The sequence below is a fragment of the Mobula hypostoma genome, chromosome 3 (assembly GCF_963921235.1).
Source record: "Mobula hypostoma chromosome 3, sMobHyp1.1, whole genome shotgun sequence".
Lineage (NCBI taxonomy): Eukaryota > Metazoa > Chordata > Chondrichthyes > Myliobatiformes > Myliobatidae > Mobula > Mobula hypostoma.
Window position 1 is genome coordinate 40,172,947 of NC_086099.1, and position 24,441 is coordinate 40,197,387.

General features: G+C 39.5%; 1 protein-coding gene across 1 annotated transcript in view; it reads left to right on the forward strand.

The window, feature by feature from the left end:
- The window catches only part of itga1 (integrin, alpha 1), a 227,008-nt gene that overhangs the window by 127,151 nt on the left and 75,416 nt on the right, over window positions 1-24,441 (forward strand). Inside the window, exons 13-19 of the mRNA XM_063042906.1 lie at window positions 1,614-1,757; window positions 2,489-2,581; window positions 7,500-7,703; window positions 11,157-11,287; window positions 12,309-12,472; window positions 16,437-16,573; window positions 21,061-21,171. Coding sequence (XP_062898976.1) covers window positions 1,614-1,757; window positions 2,489-2,581; window positions 7,500-7,703; window positions 11,157-11,287; window positions 12,309-12,472; window positions 16,437-16,573; window positions 21,061-21,171 — 984 coding nt within the window. The remainder of the gene's footprint in view (window positions 1-1,613; window positions 1,758-2,488; window positions 2,582-7,499; window positions 7,704-11,156; window positions 11,288-12,308; window positions 12,473-16,436; window positions 16,574-21,060; window positions 21,172-24,441) is intronic.

Genomic DNA, 24,441 nt, shown 5'->3' on the forward strand with positions numbered 1-24,441 from the left:
ACCCTACAGTCAGACAAACAACTAGTGTGCAATAGACAAAATGGTGGAAATTAAAAGAACAAAATAATAATAACAAATAAATAAGCAATATATATTGAGAACATGAGTCCTTCAAAGTGAGTCCATAGCTTGTGGGAATAGTTCAGAGATAGGGCAGGTGAAGTTGAGTGAAGTTATTCCCTTTGGTTCAAGAGCCGATGGTTGAGGGTAATAACTGTTCCTGACCTGGGAGGTGTGAATCCTGAGGCTCCTGTACCTTCTTCCTGATAGCAGCAGTGAGAAGAGAGCTTGACCTGGGTGATATGGGTCCTTGTTAATGGATGCGACAGTGCTCCATGTAGATATGCTCTGTGGTGGGGGGCTGTCGGTATTGGCTGGGTCATATTCATACCTTTTTGTAGGATTTTCTGTATAAGTGCTTTGGTGTTTCTGTACCAAGCTGTGATGCAGCCTGTCAATATGCCCTCCACCACACACCTATAGAAGTTTGTCAAAGTTTTAGATATCCTGTTGCCAAATCTTAGAAAACTTCTTAGGAAGTAAAGGCGTTTCTGTGCGTTCTTCGTAATTGCACTTGCATGCCGGGCCCAGTAAAGATCCTCTGAAATGATAACACCAAGCAACTTAAAGTTGCTGACCCTCTCCACCTCTGATCCCCTGTGAGGACTGGCTCATGGACCTCTGGTTTTCTCCTTCTGAAGCTAATAATCAGCTCCTTGGTCTTGCTGATATTGAGTTGTGGCACCATTCAACCAGAGCTTCAATCTCCTTCCTATATGCTGATTCATCACCATCTTTGATTCGGCCAGTGACAGTGGTGTCAACAGCAAACTTAAGTATGGCATTGGAGATAACTCCATATCAGGATAGTGTATAAAACTTTGAGGAAAATTTGCAGATGACATTTCCAGTGTTTTTTTCAGTCAGAACGCTAGACCTCGATGCACATCTCAGAAAAGGGTATCTTTCTCTGGGTTCTGACTTTGCCTGCCATGGTTCATTTAGTTTAAACATTAAGAAGCTGTAACCTGCAACATCATCAGTCAATAGGTTTTACTTTTTCACAATAGTGAAGGCCAAATGATTGATTACAGGGTGAGCGGGGGAAACAGGCTGATGAGCTGGGATGCTTCATCCATCTCATAGCAATTTTATCAGATGAATGCACACTATTTGTCATCACAATAACACAGGAATCAGTCACCAGCCACACACTCGTGCTAAACCAACTTGTTCACAATTTTGATGTCTTATTCAACCTAATCAATCTTCCCAACAGCAGATCCTTTCAATTACGTGGGGTGGAAACTTCCAACTCCACCTCTTTCAGCTTTTCTGCTCCATTTCTTTTCAAACATTTCTTTATCACCCGGACTCAATTCTTCCAGTCCTCTTCTGACTATCCTCCATTCTCCATCATTTGTGAGCTTAAAATTATTTAAAACACTTGTATTCTTATCCTAGAGTAAAACCTGCTGTCTTTTCCAATTGAAAAGTACCAAACACAGCTTTGTAAAGTTAAGTAATATCCAAAATATCCTTCCAGCATGTTGACAGAATCAGCTGGTATGTGTATTTTATGATAGTAATGCCGTTGATGTTTTTTTTTTCAGATTGGATCCTACTTTGGGAGCACTGTGTGTGCTGTTGATATCAATAAAGATTCTCTAACTGATATCCTTTTAATTGGAGCTCCAATGTACATGGGAACGGAAAAAGAGGAACAAGGCAGAGTTTATGTATACACTTTAAAAGAGGTAATAAATTTGCACAGTCGAGTTCTCAAGGAAGCATAATTGTAAACCCATTCTAATATAGAATTAAGTCCTTGATACTTCAGTACTTGCAAATTAAAACTGCAAAATGATTACATGACATACCTTATGTCATTTGATCTTATTGTAGTCTAGCATGCTACAAGCTAGATATTCTGCAAAGGGAATAATGCAGATGGGGTACAGAATTTGTTTAAGTTGCATATGCATAAAAGCAAGTTAAAGACATTGTTCAAAGTAACTTTATTATAAAAGTACATGTATGTCACCACATACAACTCTGAGATTCATTTTATTGTGGCCATACTCAATAAGTCCATAATAGAATATTAACCATAATAGAATCAATGAAAGACTGCACCAACTTAGGTGTTCAACCATTGTGCAAAAGATAACAAACTAAGAGAAATACTAAGAGAAAGAAATAATAATAAATAAATAAACAACAACTATGGAGAACATGTGACGAAGTGTCCTTGAAAGTGAGTCCATAGGTAGTGAGAACATTACAGTGATGGGGTGAGCGGTTATCCCCTTTGGTCCAAGAGCCTGAAGGTTGAGGGGTAATAACTGTTCTTGAACCTGGTAGTGTGAATCCTGAGGATCCTGTACCACCTTCCTGATGGCAGCAATGAGAAAAGAGGATGTTCTAGGTGGCGGGAGTCCCTAATGCATATATTAATGCTTTGTTTCTTCTTTTTATCTTGTTTCAGAACTTGTTTCAAAGCCAGATGGAACTTGAGCCCTTAAAACAACAGTGCAGTTGCCTTTCCACCATAGGTCTCCACACTAACAGTTTTAATGAGGTAAACATCAAGGTTTTGTTCTCTGTTGAAATTATTTTCCCAATAGCATTAAACCAAATCTTATAACTTTAATTACACACACAAAATGCTGAGGAACTCAGCAGATCAGGCCACATCTATAGAGAGGAACAAACAGTTGACATTTCAGGCTGAGCCCCTTCCTCAGAATGAAGGTCTTGGCCTGAAATGTTGACTTTTATTCCTCTCCATAGATGCTGTCTGATCTGCTGAGTTCTTCCACCATTTCGTGTGTGTTGCTCTGGATTTCCAGCATCTGCAGAATCTCTTGTACATGTGTTTTTAAGTTATTTTTGGACTTCGGTTTTTGATCAAGTGAGACCAACTGCTTGGAAACTGGATTTGTATTCCCATTTTCAAAATACAGCAGCACATCAAACAAATTTGGGAAATAAAATTTCATAACCATACAGAACCTGAAAAATGCTGGATCATTCCATGTATCAGGTGTCTCCAGCAACTGCCCAAAATGGTTATTAGTGTCTCTTATGGAATTGACTGAGGAGTCCAAAGGTGCAAGAGTATGAAGGCAAGGGTAGCAATGACTACTAATAAGTCAGGTGAGCGTTTCTGATTTCATAAAAACAGCTGGCCCAAATTTTGTTAATGAGATCTAAATCTATTCTGCCTCAATTTCCATCTTCCTGAGTGAAGAATGGTATCAGTGCAGTATACTCCTTTCAGGCTTGAAAATGGGCTCAAGGGGATTTCTGTCCATTGCTTTGTTTACCAGATGTGGACACAATTGCCTAGAAATTCATTCCTGCCAGGTAGCCCAACTGCTTTATATAGTAACATCAGAGTAATATATTTTGCCCTTGAAATAAATTTTGAAAGAAGGCAGCCTGATGAAGTTATGTTGAATCCACAACACTGATTATGTTTCCCCACTGGCTGAATTTTTAGTCCACCATGTATATTTCCAAAGTTCATAGTAAAGTTATTATGTATGACACAATATGCTATTCTAAGATTTATTCTCTTGCCTGCATTCATAGTAGAACAAAGAAATACAATGAAAAAAGACTGACAAGTATCCAATATGCAACCAATGCATCTTTACGCACCTACAGAAACCCTGAGACATTTACCTACACAAACACAGTTAAGAAGTGATTTTTTTTCATCATAAACCCCAACGGGTAATGTGTGAATACATTTAATAAGAGTCAGAGTTAACAAAATACCTGGCAATCCTGATTTTGAAGCTTTCATTAACTGTGAGATGTATTTTCCTTTGGGACCAGGAGACCAGAGAATCATTCCTGTACTGATTCCATAGACCTTGGGGGAGGTAGAAATAGAAAAGAAAAAAATATTTGTTGCGATAAATAAATATTGTGCATCATACTGGAAAATGTCCTTGGATGTAAATTGATTAGAAGTAATTGCTGAATTTTTTTCCTGCATAGCAAGATTGGTGGCTTAACCTAAAATGGGACTGAGCATTGCTTCAAATCTTGCAGATTTTCTAATCAGAAATGGCTGCAAACAAGAGAGTGGCCAAGTAGCCATCAGCACCTTACTAGGAGGTAGAGCAAAAGCATATTTAGCCCCTAATTACGTGGCTATTTTTTTCACAAAGTGGCAGCAAGACTGTCATAAACACTAATGTACAATTATAATTATTTGAGGAAGTAGTGTAATAATATTGAGTCAAAATTTATAAGTTTCCGGTTGTGTCTGATATGCAAATTCGTGCCACTTCAAATTCCTAAAATAGATTCTAATAATTTAAAATTACAAGAATCTGAAATCAATTAAACCACTTGAATAAATGAGTTGCATTTTGAACTCACTGGGACAGATCCTTGAGGGCATTGCTGGCAGAAACTCTCGGTGCTACTGCCATTTTCTCAGAAGATCATCAAAGCAGGTTAAGTGCCTGCCCACGGACTTTGGCAATTTTGTACATCATTGTCTATTGTGGAGCAGACTTGAAAGGTCGAGTGGGGCCTAATTCTGCTCCTTGTGTCCATTCAGTCATGAAAGAGCAAATAAATTGAATGAACCCAACTTCCAAATCAATAGCAGGAATACTTCATTCAGACCATCAAGCCTTCTTTGCCATTTGATTTCATTGGCACCTCAGGTCTGCAGTCCCATATATTCTTTAACCTCTTTGTATTCTGAGAATCAATCTACATCTGCCTTAAGTATATAAGAAAACTCTCCTTCCACATCCCTATGAGAAACAAAGTCTATCAATTATTTGAGAGAAAAAAATAATCAATCTCTCTTTAAGTTGGTACACCCTTATTTTTAATCAGTGACCTTGAATTCTGGTTTCACCCAGAAGAGGAAATTATCATTTCAACATTAATCCTCTCAGGATCTTGTAGGTTTCAATAAAATCCTATCACTGTTCTATATCTTAACAGATACTGGCGTAGCCTGTCCAAACTTACAACATAAAATAACCAAAACATTAGTCTTTGTGTAGTAAATCTGCATTGGATTATTTCTAAAACCTTGATATCATTTCTTAAATGAAGAATACAATTTGGTGCAATGTTCCAAACACGACTTAACTATGCTATACTTCATCTAAGCCTCCCTACTTTGGTATTCATTCCTCTTATAATAATCTTCCAGTCACCACCTCCCCCCAATTGATAAGAATTTCATCTTGCCTTGAATATTTCTACCATTGCTTTAAATTTCTTCCTATTTACTCTATCTATGTCCCTCATAATTTTATGCACCTCTTCGATTCTCAGTCTCCAAATTAAGTAATATTTGTTCTTGAATATTGGGGAAGCTTAAGAGTGAGGCATTATATCTCCTGAATTTGCATTAAAAAGTACTGAGAAGGGGAGCATTTGGAGAAGATGGAAGAATGACAAAGGAGTAATGGGGAGAAGAACAGTCCCCGGAGAATGGGGAGGGGGAGTCGCATCTCCTGGTGGAATTTTTTTGTAGCTGGAAGATCTTTCAAAGGATGATCTATTGAATATGGAGGCTAGTGGACTGGAAGCAGAGGGCAAAGGGAATCCTCACTTTCCTCTGGGAGGGTACAGAAGGGAGTGAGAGCAGAAGTGTAGGAAATGGAACAGACGTGGTTAAGAACCCTGTCAACTATGGTAGAATAGTTGTGCAAAAAGGAATTTCAACCAGAAGCACTACTATAGCAGTCATCAGAGTAGTTGAGATACACATGGAAAAACTAAGAGTATACGTGGGCAAAAGTGAGGACTAATGTGTGACTCTTAGTTTAGAATTGGTTATGGGTCACTGACCTTTCCCTGAAATGGAGCTAGAAAAATAGAATTGGGGAAGAGAAGGAACAGAGGTGAGTGATGTAAAAGGGGATGTGGATGTCCATTGTGGGAACATTTGATATTGAAAATGGCAGCATATTCAAAGATTCTAATTGTTTATTCATTGGGACAAATAATACATCTTTAATTATGGGAATTTGAATAAAATCCGAATGCAATAAACAGGCAATGTAAATTGAGATACAGGAAAATTGATTTTAATGAGATTGGATTGCACTGATAACATTCAAACTGTTTACATCATGTGGAATAATAAAGCTATGGGAATTTCCCTGCCACATTCCAGGATAAGTACTTTCATCTGCACTGATTAAAATTGATGCATGGACAATGCACATACACCCTTCTTACTACCAGATTTAAAAGGATAATTATATGAATTGGGTAAAGCAAAATTGGCTGAAACACTGGAAAATAGGTTCTTAAGTTAGCTACTTTGTTATCAAAGAATATTCTTGTTCAAGCCAGGATTTCGAAAAACATCGCAAACCAGCTAAGTTTTTTACTTCATCTTCAAAATTGCATAAGGTGATTTGTGGGCTTCATGTTACCTTTAAACTGAATCTAATCTGTAAAGACCTATCACATTTACTTAAAGGAAACACTGAGGAACAAACTGAATTAGAAATTGATTACATGTTGATTTTTTTAGAAGTATTTTTAGATTATGTACATTGTTTAAATTTGAAAAAGAATTAAAATTTAATTGTGTGCCCAGAAACGTTCTTTTTAAAATCTCTTCTGGAAAATAGTAGCCTCAAGGGACATGTTAAAATATTTCTGCTGAGGTTGGTCATGCCAAAATGTGTAGGTTCCCCTCAGCACACAAGTTTTATCACGTAGGCCCAAGACAACAGACATGATATAACTGGTTACATGTAGATTATTTGCATAGAGAACACAAAATATTTCCAATGTGTACTACCAGTACACGTAGGACAGCTTCATGTTTGACAATTTAATTTTACATGCCCAGGCATCATCCTTGATGACGATGGCTGAGTTTGTCATCAAAACACCGTTTAAAACCGGTACTGTATAGGACAGATGAATCTCAAGACATTTACCCTTGGCTTTAATAACTTACAAGTGCATATATGCAATATACTCTTGGCTACAATGTAATCATTCAGTTTTGTAGGGATGTATATAGTAAGTGATATCATTGGTACACTTTAATAACGTCAATAAATTATGACTGGAGTGTGGCCAAGTGGTTCAGGTGTCAGTCTAGTGACCTGAAGGTCGCTAGTTCGAGCCTCAGCTGAGGCAGCGTGTTGTGTCCTTGAGCAAGGCACTTAACCACACAGTGCTCTGCGATGACACTGGTGCCAAGCTGTATGGGTCCTAGTGCCCTTCCCTTGGACAGCATCGGTGGTGTGGAGAGGGGAGACTTGCAGCATGGGCAACTGCCGGTCTTCCATACAACCTTGGCCAGGCCTGCGCCTTGGAAACCTTCCAAGGCGCAAATCCATGGTCTCACGAGACTAAGGATGCCTATGTAAATTATGACTGAACTTTCTGTCAAAAATATAAAGAAGGATAGAAAATAATAGAAGGGCTTTCATGCTTATCGTGAATATTAGTCGCACATATTTTATCTTTGGTGCTTTTCGTAGGCCATAAGTGAAGATCACAAGTGCTCTGAGCCCCTCCGGCAACCATGTGGTTCCCGCTTTGGAACATCCATAATTGCAGTTTCAGACCTAAACCTCGATGGCTACAATGATGTTGCAATTGGAGCCCCTCTGGAAGGGAACCACCAAGGGGCAGTCTACCTCTTCCATGGATCTGGCACAACTATTAACAAAAAGTATTCACAGGTTTGTTGTTTATTTAGTTTGATTTTATTAAACATTTATTATACAGATCAGGCAGTATTTTCATTGTTCATATGTTAAGGTAATATGTTGCCTGTGTAGACTTCATAAATATTTTGAGCATTTTAAACAGTATAAAGCTTTTATAATTAAAACAAAGAATACTGGAAATATCCAGAAGACCATGCAGCATTTGTGGAAGAAAATAAACAATCAACATTTCAGACTATTAATATACAATTGAAATTTCTTTTGTACCATAGACCTTCAAATTGCTGCCAGGGAGGCAGGTCATGATGGCTTAGAGGCCAAGTTTGCAGACGATATAAACATAGGTGGAGGGACAGGTGGTGTTGAGGAAGCAAGGAGTCTGCATAAGGAGTTAGACAGATTAGGAGAATGAACAAGGAAGATGGAATACAGTGTAGAGTGTATATGGTTATACAGTTCGCTAGAAGAAATAAAGGTGCACTCTATCTTCTAAGTGGGGAGAAAATTCAGAAATCAGGGGTGCAACAGGACTTGGGATGCCCTAAAAGTTAATGTGCAGGTTGAGTTGGTAGTGAGGAAGGCTAATGCAATGTTAGCACTCTTTTCAAGATGATTAGAATATAAAAGCAAGTACGTAATGCTTTATAAGGCATTAGTGAGACCACACGTAGTACTGTGAGTAATTTTATTGAAGAAAAGATGTGCTGGCATTAGAGAGGGTCTAGCGGTCGTTCACAATAATGATCCCAGGAATGGCAGGGTTAACGTATGAACAGCATTTGATGGCTCAGGGCCCGTACTCGCTGGAGTTTAGAAGAATGATGGGGATCTCATTGAAACTGTCAAATATTGAAAGGCCTAGATACAGTGGACATGGAGAGGATGTTTCCTGTAGTTGGGGTGTCTAGGACCACAGCCTCAGAATAGAAGGATGCACCTTTAAAACAGAGATGAGAAGGAATTTCTTTAGCCAGAGGATGATGAATCTGTGGAATCGATTGCTACAAACAGGCCAAGTCATTGGGTATATTTAAAGTGGAAGTGGATAGGTTCTTAATTCATAAGGGTGTCAAAGGTTGCGGGGAGAAGGCAGAAGAATGGGGTTGAGAGGGATAATAAATCAGCCATGATGCAATGGTGGAGTAGACTTGGGGACTCAAATGGCTTAATTCTCTTCCTGTGATTTATGGTCTTATGCAATAATAATCCTGGATTGTGAGGCTGTGGCAGGGACAGGATGAGTGGCAATGCTCCACTTGTGCCTTGGAGTGGACCACTCTGGCTGTTAGCACTTGAGAAAAATAACACTAGGTTACTCTAACCTAGAATTCTGAGTGGTTTTAACAGACACTTGGCCACAGGTAACCATCCAGGTTCTTAAAGTTAAAGTGTAATGGCTTTTGACCCTCATTTGGCATATGAAAGAAAGCTTTATGGGCACAAAGGATCAGTGCAATCTTGGGTTAGATATTTTTAGATGGCTTTAAGATGTCTGTCATTGAGAGTCAAGTGGGGTAAAACAGTCTTAAGTTCTGCTTACTACAATGGCATCAACACACAAAATGCTGAAGGAAATCAGCAGGCCAGGCAGCATCTCTGGAAAAGAGTACAGTCAACGTTTCAGCCCGAGACTACATTGGCAGTATTATCCTCTTCACATTTTGCTCAAATAAAACTTTAGCGTAAGTAAAGGAATTAAGTGGAAAGCAGTTTTGTTTGAGAGCAGATCTGATTAAAGTCAACTGTAATTGACTTTCACACAATTTTTGAACATGGAGAAACTATGGTTTAGGCCAGGATTTCCCAACCTTGTTATGTCATGGACCAATATCATTAAGCAAGGAGTCTGTGGAGCTCAGGTGGGGAACCCCTGGTTTAGACCATAAGAGGGAAATTTTTGAAGAAAGAGACTGCATCATAAAATCAATAACTGAGGGCAGTCTCTTTTGTGGCTTAATACACAGCTAATTCTAAATACATTCAAACGCTTCTATTAATCATCATTTAATAAGAGAGTTGATTTCTTAATATTCAATAGGTTTCAACAGGTACATTTAATATCAGAGAAATGTATACAATATACATCCTGAAATTTCTTTTTATTCGTATATAAGTATATTGCAGTTGACAGAGCTCATTTCTAATTGGTCATATCTCAAAGAATATTTTTTAATGTGTTGTGACTTCATTAAGTGGTTACGTGCAAACTAGATCTGTAAGGGCATTTATAACAACCTGAGAGTTCAGGGAGGTAATGGGCAGCTAATATTCTTTCCAACATTTAAATGTTTTAGTGACACAATGTGGTGCTAACACTAATTCTTTTTAATATTTGGTGGTCAGGGTTCCTGGGTGTTGAGAAACTTGAATGTTAAAGATAAGGACCAATTTCTGCTCTTCCAGCACTGAATGTGGGGAAAGAGCTATATGAGTACAAGCTTGAATTTTTAATTTTGTTCTCACTCCTACCATTGGTGACTCATGCCATAAGATTCAACACTACGTTAAATCTCCTACTGACCTTCCCCTGACTCCAAATTCCTGATACTCTCCCCCAAGCTTTCAGCATTAAAGTCTTTCTTCCAAAGTCCTACCTCCAACTCCTCCCCTGACTCCAACGTCCAGCACTGTCCTTGATCTCTATTTTTCATTGGCCGTCCATTTTTTTTTTACCTCTAATGTTTGTCTCCTTCCCTTGACCTCCAATCTACAATCTGTTTGCTCCCTACCAGCAACCAAAATCCAATTGTCTCCCCCACTTGCAATGCTCAAAACTTCCCAGGCCTGATCAGCCCAGTTGGCACAGAACAGCACTGTAGCAGAGCCACCGTCTCACAGTAATCGAGACCTAAGTTCAGTCCTGACCATGGGTGTGGTCTACATGAGGTTTACACGTTCTGCCTGTGACTATGAGGGATCCCCCTGTTGTTCCAGTTTTTACCCACATGCTAATGGTGTGCAGATTGTAGGTTAATCGGCTACTTCACATTACCTGTCATGTTGGTAAATATTGGAATTGTTATACTTCAACTAAGCCTCCCTACTTTGGTATTCAATTCCTCTTATAATAATAATCTTCCAGTCACCCCCCCCCATTGATAAGAATTTCATCTTGCCTTGAATATTTCTACCATTGCAAAAGGAAAAGGATATTAATAAATATTTCGATTATTTTTAAAAAGATGAAATTGCTTCAGTAATAAAACAATTAAGATGCACTGCTAACTTTAACTTCACTGTTATGATAAGCATGACAGTACTTAGCTCGTACCCAATGTAAAGATAAACATCATTCAATTGTCATCATTATTTTCTGTGTAAAACAGTGAATGCCATTGAAAACCGTCAATCCAGAATTGTCACAAACAAGCTTGTTTGTCATGGCGAGACATGAAAAAAAATCAGGATTTTTTTCAATATTAATCATTCTGTGTTAGTTAATGAAATGTGTTTATTTTTAAACAGCGCATCTCTGCATCTTCATCAAATGAATCTTTTATGTATTTTGGACAATCGATCGATGGTCAGATGGATTTAAATGATGATGGGCTAGTGGACCTTACTATTGGAGCAGTAGGTGGTGCCGCCCTGTTCTGGTTTGTAGTGGTTTTGCATTATTATTGGTAGAATATCTACTACGTTGCACAAGGAGTACATACAAATACAGTATAATTTAATAAGAAAAATTATCAGTATTTACAATCCTTGGTCTGAAATTCACAAATTTCCTGTCAAGTCCTCTGAGCATCTGTTACACTAACGTGCAAAGGGACCTGAACATCAAACAGGTTGCAATGTATACATGCATGCTTCTGCATAGCCTTTGTCCTTGGTGGACCACGCATCTGAGGTCTGCTTCAGTATTATTCCAGAACTCCAGTGCTTTGAACTAGATAAAGGTAGGTCCTCTTTAAGCACGGAAGTTAGCTCTCGCCATAGATTTCTATTGAGCCCTTTTCTGCCCTACATTGTCCTGTTTGTAACTCCTCCCCCAACTGAAAGCCCTTGCACCCCCACTAAATCTCAGCATTAACCTGCCCCACAGAGATCACAGATTGACACTAGTTACATCCCACCTCTCTACTCCAGCAGCCAGTTTATGTCACCTCACCATTTTGAATGACCCGACCCTTGAGCTCCCTTCAGGCCTTGTACACAATCCAATTATATAGCAGCAGGTCCCTCCCAAAGAATGTTCTCATCACATACTATTTATTAGTTTAATATGCCTTTCCTTTGTGTTTCAATTTCTAGTTGCCCTTTTATCCTCACTGTTTTCATTTATGAAATTTACGAGATTCCCATCATTTCAAGATCTATTCCATACTTTTTGGCCATGAGACCTTTCCCACATTTTCTCACAATAACATGCAAAATCGATCAATGCTACAAAATTATATCAATGACTTGATTTTGAGATAAAGGAGAATTACATTTCTGTCAGAAAGAATTGGTTCAAAGCCTTGTCTTTTAAACTATTTACAGTATTTTTATGTATAGAATGCAATTCTAACTCATTGATTAGTTTTTTCGGAGAGTTTCAACGAAATACTTAAAACACTTCTGTAAAATGGTACATAATATATTGATTGTGTTTTTTTTTTAATTCATTATTAGGTCCCGGAAGATAGCTCAAGTGACGATTAGCAAACTGCAATTTCAGCCCCAAAAAATTAATGTCCAGAACAAGAACTGTGTCATTGATGGGAAGCCAGCAGTGTGCATTTTGGCAAACATCTGCTTCAATCTCAGGCTGAAGTCCAATAAACCTGAAGCAGTTGGTATGTTTTCTGGCATGGCTGGCATAACTTCTCTTGACAACCAGCACAAATATGTAACCTAATTCAGTCTGGAATCATATACAGTGTATTTTTCCTCAGAGTCCATAAAGGTTGAAATGCCACAAAGTTTAAAAAAAATAACATAATAAATTTAGTCAAGGCCAAGTTTGGTTTTCATGGGAGTCAAAGATTATGGGGAACAGGCAGGAAAGTGGAGCTAAGGTCAAGATCAGATGAACTGCGATCTTATTGAATGCAGAGCAGGATTGATGCATCATGAGTTCTGTTCCTACTTGTTATGTTCTTAGCTTCTAAATAATCAAAAGGTGTCACAGTAGCTTAGTAGATAGCGCAATGCTATTACAGCTTGGTATGTCAGAGTTCAGAGGTCAAACCTAGTAACCTCTGTAAAGAATTTGTACTTCTTCCCCATGGAATGCATGGATTTCCTTGGGATGCTCTCCTGTTTCCTCACACTGTCTAAAGATGTACCGGTTAGTAGGTTAATTGGTCTCTGTAAATTGTCCTGTGATTAGGCTAGGGTTAAATTAGGGTTACTGATGGTACGGCTCGGTGTGGTATGTCTAAATAAATAAATCATGTTTAATCCTTATAAAATATTGGCCCTGGTTTAAAATATTGACCCAGATTTGCTGTTCATCAAGAACAAAAACAGAATTAAAATTAGCAGGCTCCAACTGTCAATGTTCTCCGTTCTATTGTGGCCCTCCAACTGCGGAGAATGTGGGCCCTCCGAGAACAGCAAAACTGTCAAGCTGCTGAGTTGGCAAATAGAGTTAAGTGTTCTCGCAGATGGCAAATCAGGATTTTACAGGAAGCAAAATAAAGGCTGGGACAAGTGTGCTTGGTTCAAAAAAAAAATGAAATACCACAAATTTAATGCAGATCTTTTTATTTTAAGGTGATAGAGTTTATATAATGAAAAGGAGGGTTTTGCATTTGGAGTGTGCTCCATGAGAGAATCCATACTACCAGACTTTCTGAGTGACTGGAACATTCCAGTGTATGGATCCTTGGTGGGGAGAAAGGGGTTCCTTCTGTTTCCTTGGTTATTCATTACAGTAGCTTTCCAACTACCATTATTGCATGTAGATAGGAGAGTCACACCCCTACAGTGATCAGATTCTAAGTGGCATTTGTCCCCTAAAGACTGAATCAGGCTGAGGGACCTTGACGTTCATGCCAAGCATCATGGTTGTCTGCAATATAGCGGCGGCAGCCCTACCAATCAAAGACAACACTTGCTATCAGAGGAGGAGGAGGAGAAAATTGGAGATTTGGATGAAGCATGAGGCTCAGATAGCAGCAGAAACAGGAGGAAGAAAACGGTTATTGTGGAGGGAAAGTGATGAGGGGAAGGACTGCCAGCTCAATATTCCACAGCCTAACTCCCAGGTGGTGGCAGGTATCAACAATTTTCAAAATTATTCCACAATATATAATTCCCAAATATAAATCAATTGGATCTCTGTATATCACAAACTTAACGGCAACATAATATAGCAATAATCAGGTAGAAAGCACCAATAATGCTTAAAATCCCTTACCGTGCAGATCTACTGGTATTCGTATATAACAAATGCCCACTCCTATTATTTTAATAGCTTGCCACAGAATTTCTGTATCTCCTGATGGATGGCAGGTCACTTAAAGAATGCAGCTCTGCATAATAAATATTTTCTGTGATATTGTATACTCACCAGATTTAGACAGATATCCTGTTAAGAGGAAATGTGCAGAGAATTAGAACCAGTAGACCTTTGGCAAATGTGGCAAAAAAAAAACCTTGGCAATTCCTTCAGGATTATGCTGTAGTAAAGGTTTCTCGTCCCTACAGAATTACTGTGGCCAAATCTCTTAACCCTTCCCCACCAAGCAGAATTATACAAAGAGCTGAACTTTGCGCTGCTGGTATTTGACTGCCGGTGGGGAATGTGCCTTTAAGGACTGTTGTGTTTCTCTGCCTGTTGCATGGCAAAGTGTTGGGAGATGTGCAAGGTCACATGAGGTGCATTCGGAAACTGAGCACCTCTCATTTTCATGGGGTTTTTTTCTGATGTAAACTTCGTCAACCTGTTAAACTAAATTTCTCATTTCACTATGTTTTGTGGTGGTCTGGATTGCATGTTAGTGCCATGTGCTGATGTGTTTAAATGCATTGAAGATGAACGTGGTGCTGCTTTATGACAACATATCTAGATGTAATTAGCATAGAAGCTGCTGCTATTAAGCCCGTTACTGTAACTGTTTTTAGCATTTTGATGAGTTAGCTCCTGATATCGATCAATGCAATAACAGATTTATTGTCTGAATATTACTTTTTATTAATAGTACTACCATTTAACGATAACCTTTGAAAGATAGTCAAAAATTATCTGATGAGGGATTTGTCCTCCAAAACTATCTATCGTGCCGATGAGCTGTTGGTTTTTAATGATTCTCAGATCTTTCCCATGCTTGCCTTGGTGGCCAGATGTTAGGAAATTTCAGAATTTTAGTTTAACATCTGAGGTTTCTCAATAAATACCGCAAAATCATGTTTGTGGATTATATGAAGCAGTCTATATTATTATAAATATAATCAATTTATTTTAAATAACTACTTGGCTTGTATAAGCTCCAGATAGTGTGCTTATTCAAGCTGACTAAGCATGAAAGGAGGAGGTTTATCAGCAAAACAATGCTATCCTTAAGAACGTTGTTAACTTTGAAGCATTTATTGCTAGAGGGCTCCAGTGAGTATTAAAAAGTTTAAGTCAACATTAAACTTTAAGCCAGTTAGGGAAGTTCCAGTCTGGTTTAAATACTTTCTAAACATCAACACCATGATTTGAAGAGAATTCCAGGACTAGGTATTGCTGAACAAGTAATTCAGTTTCAGGAAACACAGTGACACAGCTGGTGGAGCTGCTGCCTCACGGATCCAGCAACCTACGTGTATGTCCAGTACTGATCCGTGTGGAGTTTCACAGGCTCTTTTTAGCCATGTGGTTTTACCCTGTGAGCTCCACTTTGCTCTCATTTACCTAAGACATGGGTTGGACCTGACAATAATTATACTTGCATTTCTTGTGAAGGATAAGAGTACAGGCATCAAAAATGATTGGATACCATGAAGGCTCTCTTCTTTCAGCTCAATACATCCAAAGATGTTTATATATTTGCCCTTTACTGTCAAATGCACTAATAAAAACATTATTTTTTAAAAACAAATTGAAGTGATATTATGGAGTCACAGAACACGACAGCAAAGAAACAGGCCTTTCAGCCTGTCTAGTCCATGCTCACTAACTGGCTTATCCCATTGACCTGCACCAGGACCATAGCCCTTGATATCCCTCCCATTCAGGTACCTATCCAAATATCTCTTAAAGGTTGAAAGCAAACTGGCATCCACTACTTCTGCTGCCAGCTCATTCCAAGCTCTCACCACCTTCTGAGTGAAGAAATTCCCCGTCATGTTCCCCTTAAACATGTCACCTTTCACCCTTGACCCATGACCTTTAGTTCCAGTCTCACCCAACCATAGTGGAAAATTCAAGCAACATACATCAAAGTTGCTGGTGAACGCAGCAGGCCAAGCAGCATCTATAGGAAGAGGTGCAGTCGACGTTTCAGGCAGTATACCCCTCATAATTTTTGATGCCTATCAAATAAGTTGTTAACCATTTCCATTGAAGCTTGCAAGCAGTTAGCTGTTTCAAAAGGTTAATTGTAGCTGTGTAAACAAAGGGCTCTATCAGAACACAGTGCAGCAGAGACCACCTGGACGTAAGTGATGTAGCTAATCGCCATTTTGATACGATAATTGTTTCCTCAGTGTGTACATGTACATGGATATGCTTGCTAGAATAAAATTCAAAATGGTGCCACCCGTGTGTGGCTCTGTAGACAGTAAATCAACACTTACATTGAGAACTGAATCCATAATTTTTTATTGCAGTTCTTGACTACAGTGTCAGACTAGACTCTGCACGGCGTGTCTCCAGAGGGCTCTTTAACGAAACACATGAGAGAAATATCAAAGGAAGCATTATATTACCCTTCCATAACTGCACTGAACACACCTTCTACATGTTGGCAAGTAAACTATACATTGCTTTTTATAAACCTTTGCTTTGGCCTTCATAAATCAAAGTATTGAGTACAGGAGTTGGGATGTAATGTTGAAGTTGTATGAAAAGTTGGTGATGTCAAATTTGGAGTATCTAGTCACCTACTACAGGAAAGGTATCAATAAGATTGAAAGAGTACAGAGAAGATTTAAATGGACGTTGCTGGGTCTTGAGGACCTGAGTTATAGGGAAAGATTGAATAGGTTCAGACTTTATTCCCTGGAGTGTAGAAGAATGAGGGGAGATTTGAGAGAGGTGTGTAAAATTGAGGGTATAGATAGAGTTAATGTAACCAGTCTTTTTCCACTGACGGTGGCTGAGCCTGGAGCTAAAGATCATAGTTTAAGGGTGAAAGCTGAAATAATTAAGGGGAGCCTGAGGGGGAGCTTTCTCGTTGAGAGGTTGATGCAAGTTGCCAGTAGAAATGGGGGATGCAAGTTCAAGTGCAACATTTAAGAGAAATTTGGGTAAGTAGGTGGATGGCAGGGGTATGGAGGGCAGTGGTTGAAGTACAGGTCAATGGGACTAGGCAAAATAACAGTTCAACCCTGACTAGATGGGTTGGAAGGCCTCTTTCTGTTGCGTAGTGCTCTGTGACTTTATGATATATTACATAGTGATTCAATGGGGTAACCATTCCTAAATGTGAACCCACATCAGAAGCACTATCAAGCCCTCATGCAAATGGATATTTGAACAGCAGGCAGGGATAGCATTGGTCTGTAATAGCCCTATATTCTCCAATTGGCAGAACATCTATGAAAGAAAATTGGAGGGCTGTTTGTCAGGGAAGTGTTAAATTGACCTTGGAGTAGGTTAAAAGATCAGCACAACATTGTGGGCTGAAGGGCCTGGATTATGCAGTACTGTTCTATGTTCTATTACATGCAATTAATGCTCTAGAGATTGACCAGACAACGAACCTCTGACTACAATAAAGAATTAATAAATGAGAAAGAAAGTTTAAATTCTACTCCTTATAGTTTTCTTGCTTCTAACTCTGGAAGGCAAATTTTCTTACAAATCATTCATTTTTACCTTGGAATGGCAAGACTTATTTTCAGAAATGATTCATTGTATCTCTGGATACTGTTTAAGGATACAGAATTTTGAGCAACTTAACATGTTGTTATTTTCCCTCTGGTATTCGAATATAGCCCAGATATTTAGATTGATGATGTCCAGCACAAATCCTATTCTGGTCATAATGGTCTTAATTGATACAATTCTCACCCTAGATGGTCATCTAGATACAAGGTCAGGAAGTGATAATGATTTGTAATGTTTATAAAAATGATTATTAAATTCATTTGTAATGATTGTAAAATTCATGATGATTTATAACCAGGGTTGCAGTTCTGTGTTCAGAGTCAATCTCTAATTACAAGAATAAGCTTTGGGAGGTAAACACCTCAGAGCAGTCTCCAACTATAGAAAAGTGTACTGTCTCCAATGCCGACTTATCTCTCCTTGAAGAGATATCAATTTCTCTTTTAACCCCCTGCCCTGACTTCAGATATATTTTAGGTTAGAACTGAGCATGTAACATAGGGCTCAGGAAATAAATATTGACATGATTGCATGTAGAGACATAATTAAAGAATCAAAAGCAAAATTTTAACTTTAAGTGTAGTGGTTTTAATCCTTGTTCATGTTAAAAATACTCTTTAAAATAATAGGCAATGATTGTGACGAGTTAGGGTATCTATCTCTATTACCATTCATCACTAAAGTGAAAGCTTTCCTTATGCTCATCATCTCTTCCTTGCACATGATTATATCAATTACCCAGTCCTCTAAAGATTCATCAACAGTTGTAATTGACATTGGATAAATGACCACTTCTTTCTATTTTGCAAATTTCATTCCATGCAAAAAAAAATGGAATCTATAGTTACTAAGTTAATTGAAAAACAGCAACACAGCAAATCAAGTAAAATTTGGAGGAGACAAATCAAATTACTGACTTCAATTTTTGCTGAAACTGTTTATGTAAGCAGGAGAAGGAAGGTGCTTGTTTTGTGTGTGTGTCTAGGTATATTGTTAAACAGGTTTGGAATCTAGACTGACGAATAATCTTAAAGATTATAAGTATTAGCTTCCATTTGTCACAAGTACATTGAAGTATCAAAACAGAGAGAGATGCATTGTTTAGTGTCAAAGTCTAACAGACTTCAACATGTAATGGGCACAACTTGCAAGAGTCACCGTGCTTCAGGCATCAACATAGCATGCCAACAATTTACTGAGCCCAACTCGTTCATCTTTGGTATGTCGGAAGAAACAGGAGCACCTGGAGGAAATCCACATGTCATGGGGAGAACGTACCAACTCCTTACAGACAGCAATGAGAGTTGAACCCTGGTCTTACAGCTGGCACTGTAAGTCATTATGCTAACCACCAGGCGACCATGCTGCCCCCTTAAAACAGGGTATGATCTGGAAGAAGAACACATAACCTAGGAGCAAGTAGGGTGTATAGGTTGGAAAAGACTCGAGCTTCATTTGGGGAAATAATCTCTAATCCCATTATAACTAACATACAATACTTAAGGCCCATTACACAGCTAGCATTTAGAACAGCAATGAAGGTCCTCAATCCCTGTCTATTCTTGGCCTTCTTCTCTATCGTGCCCCAGGTGTGGTTCAGGGTCCTTATTTCTGCCTCTGTGGTACAGCGTCAAGTTGTCTTTGATCTCCTGCCTTTCCTCTGCCCTTCAGGGGTCCAATGAAGTGCTGTCTTGATAATGGAGTTGACTTCTCTTTTCAACATGTGCCCAATCCATCTCCAATGTTTCCTCATGATGATTGTGGCCATATCCTCTTGGAGACACTGAAGGAGCAGGGCGTGGTTGCAGTTCTTTCTTGGCCAGAAGATGGGGAGGATCTTCCAGAGGCTCCTGGTGTGAAAAGACAAGAGCTTGGCAAGTTGCTCTCTGTCATGCACCAGCAATTTGACCCAAACAAAATCCCCATATGTTGTCCCTTTCAGTCTGACTCTCATCAGACTACTCTTGATTGATTTCCACTCCAGCAAGCTCTGCTCGATGCTTTTCTTCAAATTGACAGCCACACCCGCATGACACTGACCACCTTTCCTTTCTGAGTGTAACAGTGTTTCACCAGTTGCTGGCATTAGTCTGCCAGACCCCGTTCATCTGCTTTCACTGATCGCAAACAAGAGAAAATCTGCAGATGCTGAAAATCCAAGCAACACACACAAAATGCTGGAGGAGCTCAGTAGGCCAGGCACCACCTATGGAAAAGAGTAAGAAGTCATTGTTTTGGGCTGAGAATCTTCATCAGGACTATAGGGCTTTCGCTGATGCCCAATATATGTGGGCTGTAATGGCGCATTTCTGCAGTTATTTGTGCTAGCTTTCCAGTGTTGTACATGATTTGTACGTTCTAGAAAACAATTTTATCTTGGTCTTGGCGATGTTCAGCCCTTCCTTCATCATGCCAGTAGCTTCCTCTCAGATTTTATTACTGCCAGCCATGCATACACCAAGTGGAGATTCAGGAATATCATCACTAACAGTTGTAGAAAGAGTCTTCATTGCTGTTTCCATTACAGTGTCTTGCTTGACCAGTCAGGGTTGTTAGCCCTGAGCTGAACCCTTGAACTTGGAGGACTGGTGATCCATTCTGTCTGGCCTCTGCCCTTTGACCTGTTTGGCATGGCTGACCCTACCAGGAGCCAAAGCATAAAGCCATGATTCCAACCAGCATTGCACTCTGGTCCATTGATGCATGCAAGTCTCCAAACCACATCTAAGTTGTAGTCCTCTTGTAGGAATCCCATTATAAGTAATGATGTGAAATCTCTGTTCCTAGAGTTCCTAAGGGATCAATGAGAGGGAAGCAGATAAATGTGGGTGTGTTAGTGCAAGAATGTCAACAGTATTCCCACTTTATACAACATTGATGTAAATGCCCATAACTCTTCCATACCCAATTTCTATCCTTTCATTCTATATCAGATTTCCCATGTTTAACATGGATACTAGTCTTAAGCTTAGAAACTAGAATTGATCAAGGGTACATCGGTTCATCATAGTATTAAACAGAGAACATACCTCTTAGACCTCTTTCTCTTTGTCTGCCTCAATCAAAACTGTAATAAAGCCTGTCACTGCCAAGTTAAGATACTCAAAAAATTGGATCTCCCCCAGACTAAACACATATTACCACCAATGCTTCAGATTATCAAACATTGATAAGAACTGTTTGTCTCATTCGTTAACTTGCTGTTAATAATATGATAAGACTTTCTAACTGATGGGTTACCATTTGTATGTTTGCCCCTTCTTGTTGAGGATTGATAAGTGTAACTGTCACAGGTTATCATTGTTGTTTTTTACTTTATATGAAAATGTGCATTTTGTGTGACTCAGCAATCTGAAATATTCATTTGTCCAAACTGTCTGTTTATTTCTTACCAAATTTTAGGACGCTCCAGATTTTCTCAATCCTGTTGAAATCCTAGTGGAGTTCAATTTATCAAATCCAGAGAAAGGACCGGTGTTGGATGTTGACCTGCCAAATTCAAAGAAAGCTTTGGTAATTTAACAATTTATAATTGTATAATCTATTTCATATCTATGTTTAACAGTGCCAAGAATTTGTTATTCAGAAGAGTCCTTACTAAATAAGTTATTGCCTAAAAATTGCATCTAATGCGTAAAATCACAGGTAGGAAGCTGTTTTGAAGTGTTTGCACTGATTTCTGCTATCGAGGAAGCAACAACTGAAAGATTGCCTGTAAAATGTAACCAGGTTGTAACAGTTAAAGCAAAGCAAGCCTGCATAACAGTTTCCTAAAGCAAGGAAGTACTAACTTTACAAATTTTTTGATAATTTCAGTGCTGGCATAAGCTTTATTTGCAGTCTCCATTTAAGATCCGAGAAGTGTCTAGTCTAATTTCTGGCAATGGAATGGCACAATTATAAATAGAAATGAATGTCTCGTTAAAGCAGGCCACCATAAGCCAGCATAACAATTCCCTAAAGCAAGGCAGTACTAACTTTAAATTTTTTTTGATGATTTCATCATTGACATAAGCAGTATATGTGCAGTGCCCATTTAAACATAGAAAGAAAAATCCACAGCACAATACAGGCCCTTCGGCCCACAAAGCTGTGCCGAGCATGTTCTTACCTAGGGCTACCAATAGCCCTCTATTTTTCTGAGCTCCATGTACCTATCCAGGAGTCTCTTAAAAGACGCTGTCGTATCCACCTCCACCACCATTGTCGGCAGCCAGTTCCATGCACTTACCACTGTCTGAGTAAAAAACTTAACTCTGACACCCCCTCTGTACCTACTTCCAAGCACCTTAAAACTATGCCCTCTCATGCTAGCCACTTCAACTGTGGGGAAAAGCCCCTGACTATCCACATGATCAATGCCTCTCATCATCTTATACACCTCTGTCAGATCACCTCTCATCCTCCGTTGCTCCAAGGAAAAAAGGCTCAGTTCACTCAACCTATTCTCATAAGGCATGCTCCCCAATCCAGGCAACATCCTTGTAAATCTCCTCTGCACTATTTCTATGGTTTCCACATCCTTCCTGTAGTGAGGCAACCAGAACTGAGCACAGTACTCCAAGTGGGGTCTGACCACGGTCCTATAATGCAGTAACATTACCTCTCGGCTCTTAAACTCAATCCCACGATTGATGAAGGCCAATACACCGTATGCCTTCTTAACCACAGAGTCAACCTGCGCAGCAGCTTTGCATGTCCTATGGACTCAGACCCCAAAATCCCTCCACGCTGCCAAGAGTATTACCTTTAATACTATATTCTGCCATCATATTTGACCTGCCAAAATGAACCACCTCACACTTATCTGGGTTGAACTCCATCTGCCAATTCTCAGCCCAGTTTTGCATCCTACCAATGTCCCGTTGTAACCTTTGACAGCCCTCCACAATAGCCACAACACCCCCAACCTTTGTGACATCAGCAAATTTACTAACCCATCCCTCCGCTCCCTCATCCAGGTCATTTATAAAAATCACGAAGAGTAGGGGTTCCTGAGCAGATCCCTGAGTCACACCACTGGTCACCGACCTCCATGCAGAATATGACCCGTCTACAACCACTCTCTGCCTTCTGTGGGCAAGCTAGTTCTGGATCCACAAATCAATCTCCCCTTGGATCCCATGCCTCCTTACTTTCTCAATAAGCCTTGCATGGGGTACCTTGTCAAATGACTTGCTGAAATCTATATATGCTATATCTACTGCTCTACCATCATCAATGTGTTTACTCACATCCTCAAAAAATTCAATCAGGCTTGTAAGGCATGACCTGCCTTTCACAAAGCCATGCTGACTATTCCTAATCATATAATGCCTCTCCAAATGTTCATAAATCCTGTCTCTCAGGATCTTCTCTATCAACTTACCTACCAATGAAGTAAGACTCACTGGTCTATAATTTCCTGGGCTATCTCTACTCCTTTTCTTGAATAAAGGAACAGCATCCACAACCCTCCAATCCTCAGAACCTCTCCCATCCCCATTTATGATGCAAAGATCATCACCAGAGGCTCAGCAATCTCTTCCCTCACTTCCCACAGTAACCTGGGGTACATCTTGTCCGGTCCTGGTGACTTATCCAACATGATGCTTTCCAAAAGCTCCAGCACATCCTCTACCTTAATATCTACATGCTCAAGCTTTTCAATCCACTGCAAGTCATCCCTACAATCACCAAGATCCTTTTCCGTAGTGAATACTGAAGCAAAGTACTCATTAAGTACCTATGCTCTCTCCTCGTGCTCCATACACGCTTTTCCACTGTCACACTTGATTGGTCTTATCCTCCTGCTCTTCACATACTTGTAGAATACCTTGGGGTTTTCCTTAATCCTGTCCACCAAGGCCTTCTCATGGCCCCTTCTGGCTCTCCTAATTTCTTTCTTAAGTTCCTTCCTGCTAGCCTTATAATCTTCTAGATCTCTATCATTACCTTGTTTTTTGAACCTCTCATAAGCTCTTAGTTTCTTCTTGACTAGATTTACAACAGCCTTTGTACACCACGGTTTCTGTACCTTATCATCTTTTCCCTGTCTCATTGGAACGTACCTATGCAAAACTCCATGCAAATATCTCCTAAACATTTACCACATTTCTTCTGTACGTTTCCCTGAGAACATTTGTTCCCAATTTATGCCTCCAAATTCCTGCCTGATAGCCTCATATTTCCCCTTACACCAATTAAACGCTTTCCTTACTTGTCTGTTCCTATCCCTCTCCAATGCTATGGTAAAGGAGATAGAATGCTGATCACTATCTCCAAAATGCTCTCCCACTGAGAGACCTGACACCTGACCAGGTTCATTTCCCAATAGCGGGTCAAGTACAGCCTCTCCTCTTGTAGGCTTATCTACATACTGTGTCAGGAAACCTTCCTGAACACACCTAACAAACTCCATCCCATCTAAACTCCTTGTTCTCAGGAGATGCCAATCGATGTTTGGAAAATTAAAATCTCCCACCATGACAACCCTGTTATTATTACACATTTCCAGAATCTGTCTCCCTATCTGCTCCTCAATGTCTCTGTTACTATTGGGTGGTCGATAAAGAAACACTCAGTAGAGTTATTGACCCCTTCCTTTTCCTAACATCCACACACAGAGACTCTGTAGACAATCCCTCCATGTCTTCCTTTTTTTCTACAGCTGTGACACTATCTCTGATCAACAGTGCCATGCCCCCACCTCTTTTGCCTCCCTCTCTGTCCCTTCTGAAACATCTAAAGCCTGGCATTCCAAGTAACCATTCCTGCCCCTCAGCCATCCAAGTCTCTGTAATA